The 15,391-nt window shown below is 42.0% G+C and overlaps 1 protein-coding gene across 2 annotated transcripts; it reads left to right on the plus strand.

Moving 5' to 3' along the window:
* Window positions 1-4,513: 4,513 nt before the first annotated feature.
* On the plus strand, window positions 4,514-7,242 carry LOC147473032 (psbP domain-containing protein 3, chloroplastic-like). 2 transcript variants are annotated; one of them, XM_086587898.1, is made up of 10 exons: window positions 4,514-5,239; window positions 5,327-5,387; window positions 5,466-5,593; window positions 5,682-5,750; window positions 6,024-6,104; window positions 6,189-6,271; window positions 6,374-6,449; window positions 6,565-6,683; window positions 6,794-6,840; window positions 6,990-7,242. In XM_086587898.1, the coding sequence occupies exons 1-9, from the start codon at window positions 5,155-5,157 to the stop codon at window positions 6,797-6,799; spliced, it is 708 nt and encodes a 235-aa protein (XP_086444024.1). In that variant the 5' UTR covers window positions 4,514-5,154; the 3' UTR covers window positions 6,800-6,840; window positions 6,990-7,242. The 2 variants fall into 2 exon arrangements, with proteins under 2 accessions (XP_086444024.1, XP_086444023.1); XM_086587897.1 differs by lacking the exons at window positions 6,794-6,840; window positions 6,990-7,242 and having other exon boundaries at window positions 6,565-6,711.
* The last annotated feature ends 8,149 nt before the right edge of the window (window positions 7,243-15,391 follow it).

Genomic DNA, 15,391 nt, shown 5'->3' on the forward strand with positions numbered 1-15,391 from the left:
TTTGATGAGGGCCAACCCAGCCTTGCCCCATGTTTGATTCCGGATCTCATGTCGCGATATCTCTTGTAACTCCGACTGCGGCTCAACCGGGCTCTGGGGCTACTCTCTTTGACCTGCCTCTCTTGCCTTTTCGTCGTGAAGGGCTCATCCCACTCCGCGAGCTCGACCGGGTTTTCGCCCGGTTGGGGCTCTCATTGCCCCATGTATCTCTAACATCTCGATCCAGCGGAGGGCTCATCCCCTCCGCGGGCTCGACCAGGGATCGCCCGGTTGGGGCTCTCTCATTGCCCCATGTATCTCTAACATCTATAATCTGGCGGAGGGCTCATCCCACTCAGCGGCGGTCTCTACCGGGTTGTCGCCCGGTTAGGGCTCTCTCATTGCCCCATGTATCTCTAGCGTCTCGATCCGGCGGAGGCTCATCCCACTCGCGGTCTCGACCGGGTTGTCGCCGGTTAGGGCTCTCTCATTGCCCCATGTATCTTTAGCATCTCGATCAGCGGAGGGCTCATCCCACTCCGCGGGCTCGGCCGGGATGTCGCCCGGTTGGGGCTCTCTCATTGCCCCATGTATCTCTAACATCTCTAATACGCGGAGGGCTCATCCCACTCCGCGTCTCTACCCGGTTGTCGCCCGGTTAGGGCTCTCTCATTGCCCCATGTATCTCTAGCGTCTCGATCCGCGGAGGGCTCATCCCACTCAGCGGTCTCGACCGGTTGTCGCCCGGTTAGGGCTCTCTCATTGCCCCATGTATCTCTAGCATCTCGGATCAGCGGAGGCTCATCCCACTCCACGGGCTCGACGGGGTTGTCGCCCGGTTAGGGCTCTCTCATTGCCCCATGTATCTCTAGCATCTCGATCAGCGGAGGGCTCATCCCCCCTCCGGGTTTGCTTTCGGGTTGTCGCGGAGGGCTCATCCCCCGCTATCTCTCTTTCGGGGTGGAGTGCGGTGAGGGGCAACTCGCCTTTGCCCCATGTTTGATTCGGATCTGCTGTCCAAGATATTCTATCCCGCCGAGGCCGGACACGCCCGGTCGGGACAGCTCGGCCGCACGCCCACACGCTGTTTTTGGACACGAGGGCCCGCAGAGGGCTCATCCCCGCGACTCATTCGGATAGCCCCGACATATCCGCGAAGGGTCTTCGAACCCTCCGCTCTCCTTCCGGAATGCCCACGACATATCCGCGAAGCGGTCTTCTCCGGACCCTCGCTCTCCTTTGGAATGTGCATCGGGAACTCCGGCCGCGGAGGGCCCCATTCCCTGGCTTTATAGGTGAGATGGATCCATCTCTCAATACTAGCTCAATCTCCACTCTGTTCCGATACAAATGGATCTTTCTTTTCTCAGAACCTCTTTCGCGGTGTATGCCTCTCTGCATAACGTGTAGCACACCCTTGTTTTACTGCATTGTTGTCTGAGTTGAAACAGTTCCATCCTTGCTCTCTTAAGTCTCTTCGATACATTGCTGTAATCTCGAAACTTCTCATGGACACGCTTGGATACTTGAAACCTCGTTCTGGTTCGTGAATTCTATTACAAATGCACGAGTATGAAGTATTACTTGTGGAGCTGCGAATATTGGGCCTCGGCCAACTCTTGCTGACATAATGTATTTGATCAATCCACACCCTTTCTTTTGCTTTTTAGAATCAATTCCAGGCCACCACTCCGGCATCACTGAAGCTGAAACTTAAAACATAGCTGCGGTTCTCATTTCATGTTGACCACGCCTCGACCATAAGAATTACACATCTGTACCAGTAAGGCTTCTAGGAGAAATTAGGCTGCCAATGTGGACAACTGCGTCCTCGAAGGACCCCCATCGCAATTCCATCAATGAGAATCTGCTTAAACTCTTTCTTTTCTAAATCATCGTAACCTTGACCTTAATCCAAGACCACCCTGGCTCCTTTACAACCCCCTTTGACCTTATTCGTTTTCTCATATCTGCTGCATCCTTCCACTCCCCTTTCGCGGAATAAATGTTACATAAGGTAATATAAGTCATTGCATAATTTGGATTCAATTCTAGAAGGTGCTCACGCTGACGCCTTCCACGTTCAATATCACCACGGGCTCACATGATGTGAGCAAGGGCGACCAAACAACGTCATCCCGTTTATATGGCATTTCATGTATCATTTGCTCGCCGCTTTTAGTCGCCCAAATACAGAGAGGAGATCAATCATGCAGCCATAGTGTTCTTTTCGGGATTAATATGATATTTCCTACTCATCAAGTTGAAATAGTGGAAACCGAGATCAATTAGTCCCGCATGGCTACATGCACCTAGAACACCAATGAAGGTCACATCATCGGTCTCATGCCCACCCTCAACGTCTTCTCAAACAAATCAATTGCTTCTTTACAATGTCCATGTTCAGCAGTAACCATTAATCATAGCCGTCCCACGACACAACACCTTGTCATTTTCCACAAAGATTAAAGATCCTTGAAGCTTCTTGTACACTCCCACATTTGCAATACATATTAATCAATGCACCGTGAATCATTAGATCATTTTCTAGCCCAATCAACGGTTATATGAGCATGTAATTGCTTCCCTTGCTCAAGAATAGCCATATTTCGGTGACACACAATAGGCTTCGAGAGAGTAAACTCATTCGGTTTCGTCCCTTCACCCCTCATCCTTGAATAATAGTCAAAGGCTTCTTCACAATGGCCATCCCGGGAATACCCGCTATTATTGTAGTCCATGACACAATATCCCTTCTTACCATCCCATTAAATACCATTGAACTAGATCTTACACGTCCACATTTTGAATACATAGTCATTATGGCATTTGCAACCGACAAAGAATATTCTAAACCTACATGTATGACATCGCGCTAATGTAGCTGCTCACCCCAATAAACTCTCACAAGGTTTGCACGCAGAAAATGATTGAGGCAAAAGTGAACTCATTAGGACAAACACCGACTCCCTCATCCGGAACAAATGTTTGCAGACTGCAAGCTCCTCTCGCCCTATTTGAACATAAGACGATATAATCATTGTCCATGAAACCACGCCATGAATCTTCATTCTTTCAAACAAACGCACTCCATAGTCGATTCTCCACACCGGACTTCAAATCACATGAATCAAAGACAAGCCTTCAATGCACTAGCAAATGTATCACGAATCACACTGCATACATCATCATCGATCCCACATTTCTGAAAAATACAACAGGGATTCTTTATAACACCCTTTGAACTAGTCCCGTTATTATCGCAGTCCAAGTAACAACATTCCTCTCAGGCATCTCATCAAAAACTTTACACCCCATCTCCACACACCCACTGTCTTTCATAACCCACACGTCAATATGATCACTTTTTTCATCAGTCGTACAAAGAAACTCTCCTAGCAAGATCAAAATTCCGCGTGAGGACGGTGGTGTGTTACCTTCTTCGTAAGTTTCGAAGTTCTCGATGCAGTAAGTGGCTTCCCAGTGTAATTTCAATTCCTTCCGCGAACGGATAAACTCGGCCTCATAAATCATTTGAGTGAACAAGGAAAATGTCTCCAATGTAGAAGTGGTTGGAAGGTATATAAACACAACATAGCTCCTCTTCCCCAGCACTTCTCCGAAGGACTGCTGTTGATGTAATTAAATACCCTCCTCTGATAGAGACGGCAGATAATAGCCATCGGCCTTCTCAAGAACGCAATTCAAAGGATAAAGATGACCATGATGAAGTAACTAGTCCAATAATATTAAAGATTGCATTTGAGACGGCTGATCCATCTAGAAATAGAACGAGATAAAGTAAATCTGGAGAAGAATTTAGTTAGTGGACGTGGCGGTGACGACCAATCTACTTCCCTCAATGTGTCCATCAGATCTTCTGCTGTCATGTTTCCCCATCCACTTTCTTTTCCCTCGACGGATCCGAGAAGAACGAGTTATTAGGGTTGCCATTTTTCTCCATTTAAGCTACCTCCTTATCTACTAATCTACTTTCGGTCCCCACAGGACGAAGCCATTTGTCGCACCACAATACCGCGACCTCCTAATTTACTCGTGACTCTCACTCTCTTTAGATCGGTGCACCAATTAGGTTTGCCTACGCACTTTCGGGATCAAGCAGCGTAGTTCACCTCTCTCACTCCTCACCCCCTCGCCTCCATTCTCGCCCCCTTTTTTTTTTTCTCCCCTCCTCTCCTCCTTTTCTCTCCCTCTTTTAGGGTTACTCTTAGGGCATAGTTTGGTCTTGGGCCCATTTTCTGGGCCCAATACACACTACGGTCTGGGCCGTATCTCTTGGCCCAGTACTTATGTGATACATCCCTGAATATGGCTACTACATTTTATTTTTTCACGTCTACTTGTTATGATACTGTGTTGTAAATACCTTTAACTTGTGAATACATATTGATCCATTTAATTTCTGCAGGAACCAAGGGTTCAAAGTCAAGTAAAGGTCAACGAGCTCTTGATGCCTCCAACAATTTCTTTGCCGATCTATGATACTTATGTACCTCTGTACAAGAAAATATTTCTGGTAGAAAGGTCCTATATGTATGTGATTAACCTTGAAAAATATAATTTAGCTGTTTGTTTCCTCAATTGCCTGTGGCCCTTGGTTTTTCTTTAAGAGGTGTCTAGGAAATCTATGCAATGGTTTATTGTATTCTGATCGTCAATCTCTTTCTGAAGGCATATGAGCTGAGATTTTGAATAACTATGGAATGGTTGATTTGATCGGATTGGATATTTAGAGTGGATGCATACATGATTTAGAGCTGTTTACTTGTTTCCCTGGGGAAAGTGTTGTGGGAAATTATAATTCTTAGTCCTCCGAGGACCGTAATGCAGTGAGTTGAGGAAATTTCAATGAGCTCAAATGCAATAGATGTCTGCGTGCGGAGAAGAGAGGTGCATGGTTTGAGAACAACGAATACCCTCTCGACAACTTCTTACTAAAATCTAAAAGTGAGAAGTGCTGCAAAATTTTAAAAAAATTATTCGCTGAAATATAATTTGTGCCAAGAAGAGTGTCCTTTTAAGGGTACACAGTCCAGTCCGTGGGTGCCTGATATGTGCACCCATTATCGATATTATGGGTGAAATTATAAGTTATGTTCAGAAGCAGATGTGTGATGCCAAGAAGAAGCAGAGAGCAAAGGCAATCTCAAAAGAATGGCGCCTGTTTCTTCATTGTGTTCCCAGTCCATACGGTTTCAATTCTGGGATTCCAGTTCCACACCTTTCTCTCATTTCAAACGTTCTCATCACACCTCAAAAATCATAAATATCCAGTTTTAAGCATCACAGTTTTTCTGAACTTGCTTTCTTGTCCTTTTGTTTTCAGGTGTTACGAAATGTGCAAGTACATCTGCTGAATTGTCGAACTATAACAAGAAGCAGCAAGGGTAATTCATTATTTCTGATTCTTTCTTTCATGCTTCAACTCATTGAATGCTTTTGTTGTCTTTTGGAATGATTTATAGTGTATGCATGAAACAAAATGAAGAAGAAATGAAAATTGGAAAAACTAAAAGGAGAGAGGCGTTATTACAGACAGTGTTTGCGGCATTTTCTTTACCGTCTATCGCTTCAACTGCTTTAGCTGAAACTGGTCATTTTTCTCTCTCTTATTCTTTAAGGCTGTTTTTGTTTTTCTACACAACTTATAGTGTGACTTCTCATTCAATTCCGTCCCTCAGATGTACAAGAGACTACTTTTGGTGTATACTCAGATGAGACTAAAAGGTTCAAGATAGTGATTCCTAAAGGTGAATGAATATTTTAGCACTTCAAAACTCAATGTATTAGTTCAATATGAGTGAAGATAGTTCTCTAACTCACATAAGGCGCATTGTGTACTTGGAATTACATTATATTGATACAACTGTGCCACTTTCTTGAATTGGAATGATTGCAAACTCTTTTATAATTAATATAAAATCTCTATCTTTTGCTCATATTTTATTTGAACTCTTTACAAGTTCTAAGTTAAAATAATTCCACATTTTTTCATTTGTTTTAATGACCAAGTTTTCATGCAGATTGGATAGTGGGTGAAGGAGAATCTGATGGAATCAGATCGTTAACAGCATTTTACCCAGAAGAGTCTACTAGTTCAAACGGTACTCATGAAGTTTTCTAATGGATCCAGTTTTAGATTGTTGTCAATTCGTACAAATGAGAATTCACTAAAACGAATTGTTCAGTCAGTGTATTAATCTCTGGGCTTGGCGCGGATTATACTAAATTGGAATCTTTTGGCAAGGTGGATGAGTTCGCTGAGACTCTGGTAGGCTATAAAATCTTGATACCGAGTTTCGTCTTCTTCTTTCACTGGAAGCTCCATTTCACTTCTACTTACACAGATGCAAATCTAATATGTCATTACTAGGTTAGTGGATTGGACAGGAGTTGGCAGAATCCACCTGGTGTTGCGGCAAAACTTATCAACTCCAAGGCTTCAAATGGTAAGAGTCTTTTTGGATTTGTCATGAAGAGTCGATTCCCAAAATATGTAAGAATGATGGGTTTGAAGAAGTTCATTCAATTGCGCCCTTACCATTTTCTTGTACAACTGAGCAGGGTTGTATTACATTGAGTATTCGCTGCAAAAACCAGGCGAAAGCAGCAGACACATATTTTCAGTTCTTGGGATGGGATCTTTCGGCTGGTACAACAAACTCTACACTGTGACAGGGCAGGTATGTGCATAACCACTTACCACATCCACATGTATCAGCCCATCTTAGCGCATTTCCTTTTTCCCAGTTTCTTTTAGTAAATGTTTTTGAAGGTTGAACTGCTACTGCAGTTTTGAAGAAGACGAAGTCAGAGAAATACAGATCCAAGATTGTCAAGGTGAGTTGGATGATATTCTCTAGTGTAATTGATTACTACTTTCACTGCCAATACAACTTTGTTTGCTTGGAACTTGGAAGTTGCACCTTGGCGCAACTACGGTTTAGACTTTAGAGCTCATCATTTTACTTAAGTAAATTTTCTTGCAGGCGGTCTCTTCCTTCAGGGTAACCTGATTAAATTATGATGAACGATGATGAACAAACTTTTGATGATGCCATCTCCACATGGACTCGGAAAGCGACATGAAATTTTTATTTTTCTGCTACAAAATATTGTTAGGATCTACTCTATTTTGCTATTGGGAAGAGCATGTGATTGGATTTTGGTTATGTGCAAATATTATATTGCTAAAAATACAATCAACAAATAATTTATAGAGATATAGTTTTGCAGTGTTAACACAGGGAGCAGTATTTACAACCCATTTTATGGGATTGACACCCCTTTGACAAAAGGCTAGAAGACTAATGGTTATTCTCTATATGTTGATAGTTCCATGGTAGCAAGTTGCCGCGAGATCTTCCATTCCACGGCAACGGGCCATGAGTTCCCACATTCCATAGCAACGAATTGCTGCTATATATATATATACTAGTCTGATGTAGGTGCTACATACCTCTGTCCCATTCTATAAAATAATCTACAAAAATTGAGTTACATATTTAATCTTTTTGTATGTAGTATTTATTTTTTTGATTTTGTTTTGGGAGTAGGGGTAAATTCGTAGTTATCACATAATTATAATAGCAAAACAGTCACAAAAAAAGTAACCAAGAATTACATTTTTTAATATTAAATCACTATTGCAGCACTGTAGGTGGGGTCAAGATTTTTAAAATAGTAAAAGAGAGATATATTAAATCACTATTGCAACACTTCAAATTTTGAAGACCCATAGCATATGAATACCGTGATATCCCAAAAGCCCCGGTAAACGGATGTCATGATGTCTCTAAAATCACAGTAACTGGATGCCGCAAGTCTATAAAGATTGGCTAAATTTGTTGTTGACCTTGGAATCATCAACATGAATACCATCAGCAGAAACCACAAAACCCAAGAATACCACAGACTAAAAGGCATGACCGACCAATGGAGAAAGAAACTAGACAACAGCGAGTAACCTTGACTGTGGCACCATCCTGTAACCAAGAAATAGTATAAGGTTAGGGATGATGTGGCTCATCCTTGAGTTTCAAATTTTGTCCACCATATCTTTAGAAACAATATTATCATGGAACCATTATCGGTAATAACATTACACAACATGCCATTCGAAGTCGCAAAATGAGTACGTAAAATATTATGACGAAGTTATGATGTAGGATCATGCTTAACAACCTGGAGTAACTAAAGAACGGTTAACAATCAATTGGGGACAATCGAATCGGCATAAGTCAAAAGCCATCAATCTCGGTCGGAGTCTTCTTAGGATGGGTGAGATTTTCTTCATCCGTGTTAAACCCACGCGTTTTAAGCTTAGGGCCGATCACTACTTAACATGTCCAATTTCCTTACACTCATAGCATGTGATTGGACCCACTCTAGTAGGAGGAGGTTTGGATGACGAAGGAACATGGGTAGAAGTGGCACTTGCAGAAGTTGAAGGGGATGAGTGAAGCAAATCTTTAGCTTTGAGAGCATATTTAATGGCATCAGACATATCATAGACATCTTTTAAAGCTAATGCCTCTCGAAGTGGTTTGCGCAACCCATTCAAATAATGCCCAACTTTTTGATCGACGGATTCAGACAAATCAGCCCGTGTGCACAACAAAAGGAACTCCTCAGTATACCCAGTCACACTTTGAAGCCGCTGTTTCAAGTTTTGGAGGCGTATGAATAAATCCCTTTCATAGTCATGAGGAATAAATTCTTTTTTTAACTCTCAGCGCATCTTATCCCATGTAGTAATCTGGCGGTAGTGTGATTGTGCACGGGTTTGTTGCAATTCATCCCACCAAACGAGTGCATAACCCTTGAGTTTGGTGGCTACCAATTTAACACACTTAGGATCTTTCATATTCTTGTAATCAAAAAATTTATCAATTTTGTTCAACCAATCCACAAAAGCATCGGGATTCAATTGTCCATCAAATTCTGGCACATCTAACCGTATATCACCCATCTGAATTTTTTCTAAAATTCGCAATAAACGGTTTATGTCAGCATTACCTGTGGTATCTTGCAAATCTTTCGGAAGCTCGCGTCTTTGGTTGTGACCATTGTTGTTATCGCGCCGCGGTGGAGAAGGGCTAGAGGAAGAGTCAGAAGGATCCGGTGGGTCAGGGGTTAACCGAAGAGGTTTTCGACGATTTCCACGTAGTGACATAGGCGGAGAGTCAATGTACGGATCAAGGTCGTAAGGCGCACCATTGGTAGCAGCAGGCCTATTGTGTTGGTGGCTATCGCGACCATGCCTATTAGTTTGGTGCTCCTTGACTTTATGAACAGGCCCATATGGACGGGTTGGGTACCTTGGGCCTGATAAGTAAAAGCTTGTGAGGGAATATCCAATTGAGCATGATTAATGTGTAAAGGAAGGATGGGTCGTCTTCCACCTTCACGAGGAGCTTGCTGGTAATGAACATTGTCTGCATGGCCAAGATTATCTTCATTTTCATCTCGACCTCTGTGTCGTTGTAGAGTCTGACGTGAATTTAGATCTGCTGTGCGAAAAGTCGTACCAGGTTGGTGGTGATGATCTGGGAAAGGTGGTAAGGCCTCAAAATTTCGAATTGGTTGTTGTTGGAGAAGTCGGGTCTGCTTTCTCCTTGGTGCACTTGCAACAGCGCATCTGTGGTGGCTGTGATTGGGTTTGAGTGGGGTAACTTCGGAAGGGGTTGTGGGTCACACATCCATGCGGCAATGCGATGGTGGTGTAATTGATACTGTTCTCTAGGTGCTTCAGGTAAAGAAAAGGCAGCGGGAAGGTGAGGTGCGGTGATGAGCATTGTCGCAAAGAAGTGAGGCTGTCCACATCATAGTTTCGCTCCGATTCAAGAAGGGTGGGAGTATGCTGCCGATGATGCGGGGTTGACACCTTCAATAGAATTTCGTCTAGTGCTTCTTCAATGCGGATAACACGAGTCGTCAAAGTAGGTGGTTTCTCCTTGCTTTTTTTGTGATTTACCATTGTGAAAAACCCAAAATCTTAAAGAATCTGATACCAATTTGATGTATATACTTTCGGAAGCAATCTTCGATGATAAACACCAATGAAAGTTTATGGAAATACCCAAAAACTAGGGTTTGAATAGAAAAACGAATTCTCTTAATTCAATAATAATAATTAAGTCTGAAAATCTTAAAGTTTACATCTGCTTATATAGAGAACTAGTTAACAAATCCTAATCATAATAGAACTTGGGAAACTAAAATAGAAGCTAGTCTAATTCTAATTAACTAAGGATTCAAAATAGAAATATAATAAAAGATAAACTCTATGGGTGATTGTAAAAGGTTTGCCTATGGAGATGTGGAATAAAAATGGTTTCAGCCAAGTGGGGAGTGATATTGGAGTTCCAATGTTCACTGATAGGCTTACAGAGAACATGGCGAGAACCACATATGCAAGGGTATGCATAGAAATTGACTCAGAATGTACATATCCAGAAGACATCCCAGTGGTACTAGACCAGAGAAGAGCATATAAAGTTGCGTTCGAGTACAACTGGAAGCCTCCATGTTGCAGCATGTGCAAGGTTTTTGGGCACACGGAACAAATATGCCCAAAGAAGCCACAGACAGATGAATATGAAACAAGTGTGGCTTAAGAAACAATGTGAGGATGGAAACACAGGAAGTAAAACTGCAGAAAAGAGCAGCACAGAACAGAAGGATGTGGCAGAAGGGACGCAGAAGACCATGGCAGGAAAGTTGCAGCAAAATACACCAGAAAATCTGCAGCAGAGCAAGTCAGATAACGCGCAGCATAATCTGTCAGAAAGCGCCCATCAGAATCTGTCAGAAAAACTGAAGCAGAACAGAACAGAAATCTCACTGAAGAAAGAAAAGGTGGAAGAGGTAAACAAAAAACAAAACAAAAAAACTGAGGACATGAGTAAACAAGGAGTTATGCAAGTAGAAGCTATAACAGGGCAAGAGATACAGGAAGTCTTAACAGTGGAAGATGAACAAGGATGGCAATCACCAAGTCGTAAGCATTCTTGCAGAGCAAAAAATAAGATTTCGAGTTCAGAGGCTAAAACAATGAGTACTAAAACTAAGGGAAAGGGAATTATGAGTGGAATGGCAGAACAAAAGGATAGCACAGAAATGGCAGAGAAATTAAGGCAACAATTACAGAGGGTAAATCAGGAAGAGAATAGATTCACGCAGCTAGCCAAGAGGTCAGAAGAAACAGAAACTGATAAATTTGCGGGGAAGAAGACTGATTCAGCCAAAGTAACTACTTCAGCAACAAAGATAGCAGTAAAAGAAGGTACCAAATGTGGTTCCTTAACGCACACGCAATCCTTTAAATGATAAATCTAGCATGCTGGAATATGCGAGGATTCAACCAAGCATTTAAACAAGTGGAGGTAAGGGATATGATTCACAAGTATGATATCAGCCTTATGGGATTGATCGAGACAAGAGTTAAGCAAAATAGGATGGATGAAGTAGTGAATAAATGTTGTTATCAATGGCAAAGTGTGAATAACTATCAGTTTAGCGAGCTGGGAAGGATTTGGGTCTGCTGGGATCCTCAAAGGTGTTCTGTGACAAATGTACAAACTGATGACCAGTGCATCACTATGGAGGTACTAACTGCGACTGGTAGGGAGTTCATGGCCACCATTATCTATGCAAGTACTGATAGGATAAACAGAAGGAACTTATGGAACAGAATTATAGGACTATCACGTACTATAAATAAACCGTGGATTCTGCTGGGTGATTTTAACTCAATCTTGAGTTCTCAAGAGAGAGTTGGAGGGGCTGATGTGAGACCTTTCCACTTTGCTGATCTCTTAAACAGTGTTATGAGCGCAAGCTTGGTGGATATAAAATACAGAGGGAATTATATGACATGGTCAAATAGGCAAGGAAATAGAATATGCAGTAAGCTGGATAGGGTAATGGGAAATGATGAATGGATTCGGGAATTTAGTGATTATGAGGCTGAATTTCGAAACCCAGGTGCTACATCAGATCATTCAGCCATGATTGTGTATTCAGTTAAGCAGAGGAATCAGAAGAGAAAAGGATTCAAGTTTTTTAACTTCTGGGTTAAGGAGGAGGGATTTATGCAAGTAGTAGAGAAAGCATGGGCAGAGACAGTAGTGGGAAATCCAATGTATATTGTCATGAAGAAATTAAAACATGTGAAGGCAGCACTTATAGAATGGAATAGAGAGAAGGTGGGAAATGTCAATACAAGGGTTGTCGAATCTAAATGGGAATTGGATGAGCTGCAAACAAAGTTACAAACAGAACCTTTGAATGCTAATATCATTAGATCGGAAAGAGTGGCCTTTACACACTATGTCCAAGCGGCTAAATCTGAAGAGGGATTCCAAAGGCAGAAGTCAAGGGATCAGACAATAGTCTTGGGTGATAATAACACAAGCTATTTCTTTAGAACTGTCCAAGCAAGGAGGGTGACAAATCGAATAACTTGTATCACAGATGGAACTGGGAAACTGCTAGATGATGTTAACGAAATTGGTGCTGAGTGTGTAGAGTTCTATAAAGAGCTATATGGGCCAGATCAGCTGCCAAATCTGGAATTCGATATATTCAATGATCTGCCACCAAAGCAACACATCTCTGAAGGAATGAAGGAGTCTCTCATTGCGGATATCTCAAAGAATGAAATAATACAAGCACTATCAAATATTTGCAGTGATAAATCACCGGGGAGTGATGGGTTTTCTTCGCTGTTCTACAAGGCTACATGGAAAATCATAGGTGAGGATTTCATTAAAGTAGTTAGAAATTTCTTTATATCTGGTATGATGCTGCAAGAAGTAAATGCTACTTGTATTACTTTAATCCCAAAAAATGAGAGGCCAACAACTCTAGGAGATTATAGACCTATTGCTTGTTGTGGAGTGATATATAAATGTATTACAAAGATACTAATGAATAGGATGAAAGACGTCATGCCTATTGTAGTTGCAGATGATCAATCAGCATTCATTCCCGGAAGAAATATACAGGATAACATTCTATTATCCCATGAGCTGCTACATAATTATCACAGAAAGGGAGGGCTACCAAGATGCGCGGCAAAAATTGATCTAAGGAAGGCATATGACTCTCTCAGATGGGAAGCAGTTATATTCTCACTACAGAGGATTGGAGTTCCGGCCAAATTCATTGCGTGGATTAAGCTGTGCATTGAAACTCCGATTTACTCCATCATGATAAAAGGAGCTCCTTATGGCTACTTCAAGAGCAAGAGAGGAATTAGGCAGGGAGACCCCATGTCGCCATACCTGTTTGTGCTTGTAATGGATTTGTTCCATGAACTAATGATGCAGAATGTCCGAGAAGGATCGTTCAAGCTCCACTAGATTATCACTCATTTATCATTTGCGGATGATCTTATAGCATTTATGCATGGGGATATTGGAACAGCTGCATCCTTGAGAAGTACTCTGGAGAAGTTTAACAGGTGTACTAGATTGGAAGTAAATATAGAAAAAAGCTCTCTTTTCTTTGCAGGATTGGAGGACAATGTATGTGAGGACATCTAAAGCATCATTCAATTCCCGAGAGGAAATCTCCCGGTGAAGTACCTTGGGCTTCCTCTTATAACAACAAGGTTAAAAGCTACTGATTGTGCCCCTCTGCTTTCCAAAGTGGCAGTCAGAATTCAATCATGGAAAGGTAAATCCTTATCTTATGCCGGAAGATTACAACTGATCAAGGCAGTTTTGAATAATGTTAGCATGTATTGGGCATCTTGCTTCATGTTACCCAAAAGCATTATTGAAGAGATTAATAGACTTTGTAGGAATTTTCTGTGGACGGGGCCTGATTGTGTTACATCTCATGCATTGATATCTTGGGAGAAGGTCTGTTATCCTTATGAAGAAGGAGGATTGGGAGTGAGAGATATAGCATCAGTGAACGAAGCAGCGAACTTAAGACATCTGTGGAATGTGGTGAGCAACAAGAAAACGCTATGGGTGCAATGGGTACAGAAAAATCTTATAAAGAGAAAGGACTTCTGGCATATGTCTGTTCCAAGCAATTGTTCATGGAGTTGGAGGGGAATACTAAACAACAGGAAGGAAGGTAAGATGATTGTTATGCACCAAATAGGGGATGGGCAGAACACAAGATTTTGGCTCGATCCTTGGTACCCAGCTGGGATTCTCAGGAAATTCTTTCCACAGGCATTATTATATAACTCGACATGTAATCTTAATTCGAAAGTATCGCAAGTTATAGAAAACGGAGAGTGGATGATACCGCAGAATATCAAAAGACACTTGGCTGATATAGTGTTGCACATGGAGGAGGTCGTGGAAATAACAGGAGAAGATAAACTCATTTGGTCTGTTTCGATGCACGGGAAGTATAGCATGAAAGATACCTATCATCATGTCAGAAATTCTAAAACAAAAACTGAATGGAGTCAGCTTGTATGGTTCGCTAATCGGATACCGAGGCACTCTTTTATCAGCTGGATGGCCATACAAGGAGCTTTGAAGACACTAAAAAAGCTAAGAGAATGGGGGACGGTACAATCAGATATCTGCATACTCTGTTGGCAAGAAGTAGAAGATGAAGAGCATCTGTTCTTCGACTGTTACTATGGCCAATTTGTTTGGGCGTCTTTACTGAGAAGAATTGGGTATAACAGGGGAAGAGCAGCTACATGGCGGGAAGATATGGATTGGGTCATTCAAATAACAAAAGGGAAGGGAGTGAAACAGGAGGCAATGAAGTTAGTGTGGAATGGAATGATTTATTGGATTTGGAGGGAGCGAAATACCAGAATATTTGAGAAGAAGGAAAACACAGCCACGCAAATAGTGGAAATGATTTTCAATGATGCAAGAATCAAATTGCAATCAATGAGAATAACCATAGAGCAAGGGAATGAATCGCATTTTATCAGCAGCATCTGGAATGTGAGAATCAAAGAAAAAGTTGCTGTTCTGAAAAAGTGCAGATGGGAGCAAGGAGAAGAGGATAGGCATGTCTTGAACAGCAATGAGACACTTCAAGGAGAACTGGGAGGTTGGGCTGCGGTGATCAGAGACGCAAAGGGAGGAGTGGTTGCGGCAAGTAAAGGGAAGTCTGACTATCGAGTAATCTCCATGATTGAGTTACAAGGGGTGGAGAAGGGACTGGAACTAGCGACAAGGCAGGGTGTCAAGAAGATAGAAACAAGAACAGATTCCACAAATGTCGTATCCTTCATGAAAGAAACAGAGCAGCAGCCATGGCAAGCAAGGAAGATACTAACGCACATTGCACAATTGGTGGGGCAGATGGAAAAATTCACTATACAGCATGTGTATAGAGAAGCGAACAAATTGGCGGATGCATTAGCCAATAATGTGCCTAATGTAAGGAATGTGGA

The sequence above is a fragment of the Coptis chinensis genome, unplaced genomic scaffold, assembly GCF_015680905.1.
Source record: "Coptis chinensis isolate HL-2020 unplaced genomic scaffold, ASM1568090v1 utg5391_pilon_pilon, whole genome shotgun sequence".
NCBI lineage: Eukaryota > Viridiplantae > Streptophyta > Magnoliopsida > Ranunculales > Ranunculaceae > Coptis > Coptis chinensis.

Bases quoted from the DNA above. Each gene is read 5' to 3' on its own strand.
- LOC147473032 (XM_086587897.1), top strand. From the start codon at position 5,155: ATGGCGCCTGTTTCTTCATTGTGTTCCCAGTCCATACGGTTTCAATTC. The intron at 5,240-5,326 runs GTTCTCATCACA...TTTTGTTTTCAG, and splicing joins ACCTTTCTCTCATTTCAAAC to GTGTTACGAAATGTGCAAGT. The intron at 5,388-5,465 runs GTAATTCATTAT...AATGATTTATAG, and splicing joins TATAACAAGAAGCAGCAAGG to TGTATGCATGAAACAAAATG.